This window comes from Cariama cristata, unplaced genomic scaffold (genome assembly GCF_000690535.1).
Source record: "Cariama cristata isolate BGI_N322 unplaced genomic scaffold, ASM69053v1 scaffold26078, whole genome shotgun sequence".
Lineage (NCBI taxonomy): Eukaryota > Metazoa > Chordata > Aves > Cariamiformes > Cariamidae > Cariama > Cariama cristata.
The window spans coordinates 10,627-13,346 of NW_009632040.1; the positions used below are offsets into that span (position 1 = coordinate 10,627).

General features: G+C 40.1%; 1 protein-coding gene across 1 annotated transcript in view; it reads right to left on the bottom strand.

Annotated features, from left to right (window-relative positions):
- Window positions 1-230: 230 nt before the first annotated feature.
- Window positions 231-2,720, bottom strand: part of DMRT2 (doublesex and mab-3 related transcription factor 2) — a gene marked incomplete at its 5' end in the record, with an annotated part of 2,869 nt that continues 379 nt past the window's right edge. Inside the window, one exon of the mRNA XM_009706202.1 lies at window positions 231-1,288. Coding sequence (XP_009704504.1) covers window positions 231-1,288 — 1,058 coding nt within the window. The remainder of the gene's footprint in view (window positions 1,289-2,720) is intronic.

Below are 2,720 nucleotides of genomic sequence, written 5' to 3' on the forward strand. Positions count from 1 at the left end.
TTAAAATAACAACACTTTACAGTCTGTACATGCAGTTTCAATGTTAAAAAATTAATTTATTTTTTCAGAAGAGAAAACGTGTATTTATATACATCATTTTGAGATAAAAGGAAGAATTACCATTTACAGCAGACAATCCTTTTTACAAATCTTTTAAGAGACAAGGTAGGCAGTAGCAACCCTGCGGAAGGCAAAGCATACAAGCCCTCTACACTGAAGGTATAGTTTATTCATTGAGAGACATTAGCAACTGCAGAAGAAGGTCGTTTAAGGATGGATTCAACTGAAAATGACAGTGGCTCAGTTGTTGAAAGTTTTGTTGTGGCCTGTTTGGCCCCAAAGAAGTCTTTTGTGCATTTGTCTCTTGTAAACTCATATTTTTGGTTCTCTTTAATGGCACACTCTCTGTATTTCTTAGAAGCATCTTCAAAAGTCTCTTTCATGAATGATGTTCTCAACTCTGCGCCTGATCTGTCAGGAAATGTTTGCTGGAACAGTGACTGAAAGGGATTGTATTTGATCGGTGGAGGGGGCTTGGTACTGGTTTTGCTGATCTTGCTTGTTAGCTGTTCCTGAGGAGCCAGAGAATCCTTATCAGAAATCTGAGAGAAAGTCCTTTTTGGAGGAGAGAAAGCTGACCTCTCACGAGCTTCCTGAGGAAGGCAAGCTATCTCATTACATGACTGCTGAATGTCTTGCGTGTGGGTCAGAACGAGTGAATTTTCTAGTTTTGGAGACATGATGTCATGCTCAGCATTCGGACAGTCCTGACTTTGTGAGACCTTGGCATCCCAACCTGTCCCAGGTTTGAGAGCTTGGACAGTAGTAGCATTTAACAGGCATTGCTGGTAGAGGAGAGCATCGCTAATGGGGCCACATTTTGGCCACACTAAGAACCTAGAGGACAGGGGATACTGCCTGTAGGTAGTAGCTACACTGACATTTGAAGATATTAGTTCCATGTTGCTGGATCCTGAATACTGCATGGTTAGATCAAGGCAGGCTGGTAAAAAATTGCAAAACTCCTTGTTTGGAGTATCAACTTGAGCAGTGTTGAAAGCTGTTTTATACGAGTTGTATTCAGCTCCATGCACCATGCGGTTAGGGAGAAAAAGGGCAGCTGCTTGTGTAGCTTCCATCATCTCTCTCTCCTTATACTCTCTCTCTAGCATAATGTTCTCCAACTCTTTATCAGCAAAAGCCCGTCTCTTTCTCATCCTGTCACTTACAGGGGGTGGCAAGGGTGAATTCCCTCCCAGGTAAGGGTCTGTTGGAATAGGACGGTAACCTAAAACAACAAAGCAGCATTAGGAATGAAGCTGCATAAGAAAAAAACTGAAGCTGTCTTTGTACGAGGGCTCTGTTTGGAGCCAGTCCCGTCAGGCACCGAGCACTTTCTACAAACCCTGACACCATCAGCTCCTGAAAAAATGAAGTCACTGTGCCACAGAGGCTTAGCTCTCTGCACCATCAGGCACATTCAGTACAAGTTCCTCAAAACAGATATGCAAGCCCGGCTCCTCTGATATGTGTAGTCTCCTTCAAAGCTAGCTGATTAGTAACTTTAAAAAGCAACTCCAAAACAGCAGGTCGAGGAGAAAAAAAAAAAAGCAAAACGCTGCTGTGTGTTATGACTGGTATTCCATCATGCAACTTAGGGAGATAACCATCCATTTTTAACAAATATGGGAAGTATTCAAATATTTTATTTCTTCTGAACTAAAAGAGAACTTCGATAAAACATAGAAATCCAGGCTCCAGTATGTTCAAATACCAGGCTCACTAGATTTATTTAATATAGCAAATGGGGTTCAATCCTGTTTGTTCTACCCTGACAAGTAATCCCATTGAACTTGGAACTATTTGGATAATGGAACTATTTACGTGAGTAAGGAGAACAGGGTTTTACCTGTTTTCACTCCCTTCCCCCTCACACGGGTTTCCCCATTGCCAAGGAAGACATCTATACCTATAGCTGATGACTTTTCTATTCTGTAAAGATGAATCGCTATGTACATATTGCTACAGATGGTAGAAAATTCCAAGGAGAACTAGGAAAAAAGAAAAAGAAAGTTAAGATAAATTAGAGGAAAGAACACAGAAAAGATTTTTTTTTAAAGAGTGAACTGTAGATGAAAATTAGAGGTTTCTAACAAGAAAAAGAATTTAATTGTGCTTACACAGGCAAAGAAAAGAGCCTTCTATTTTGGGGGGAAAAAAAATAGATTTGAGAACTGTAATGCTTTACAGGGCTACAGTTTGGAAAGTAATTGAAGCAGACATAGAAATAAATTTAGGCACAATCCGAAGAGGGAGTGGGGAACAAAAAATACACCTTCCACTTAAATATCCATCTTTAAAATGTCATTCTTCCACAGTTAATATTTTTGACAGAAAAAAAAAAAAAAGGCAGCCTATTATGTATATCTTACTATTGATAATGCCACAGACGGTGCTGCTGTGTTAGGCATTCAGAGGGAAAAAAAAAAAAAAACAAACCATCAAACTAATGGATTTACTCATTTGCTGATAAAAATACTCGCGAATAAACTTCCCTGCACTGCAAAACGCTGCTGAGTAGTCATGTAGAAAGAATGTCAGCTTGTAACAGTAACTCTCAAATTTCAAATTGCCGTTGCTAACATTTCAGGCATTATTTTGGGCGGCGCAGGAGGAACTGAAATTCTGCCACACCGATTCCAGCCACGAAGGGCAGGAAC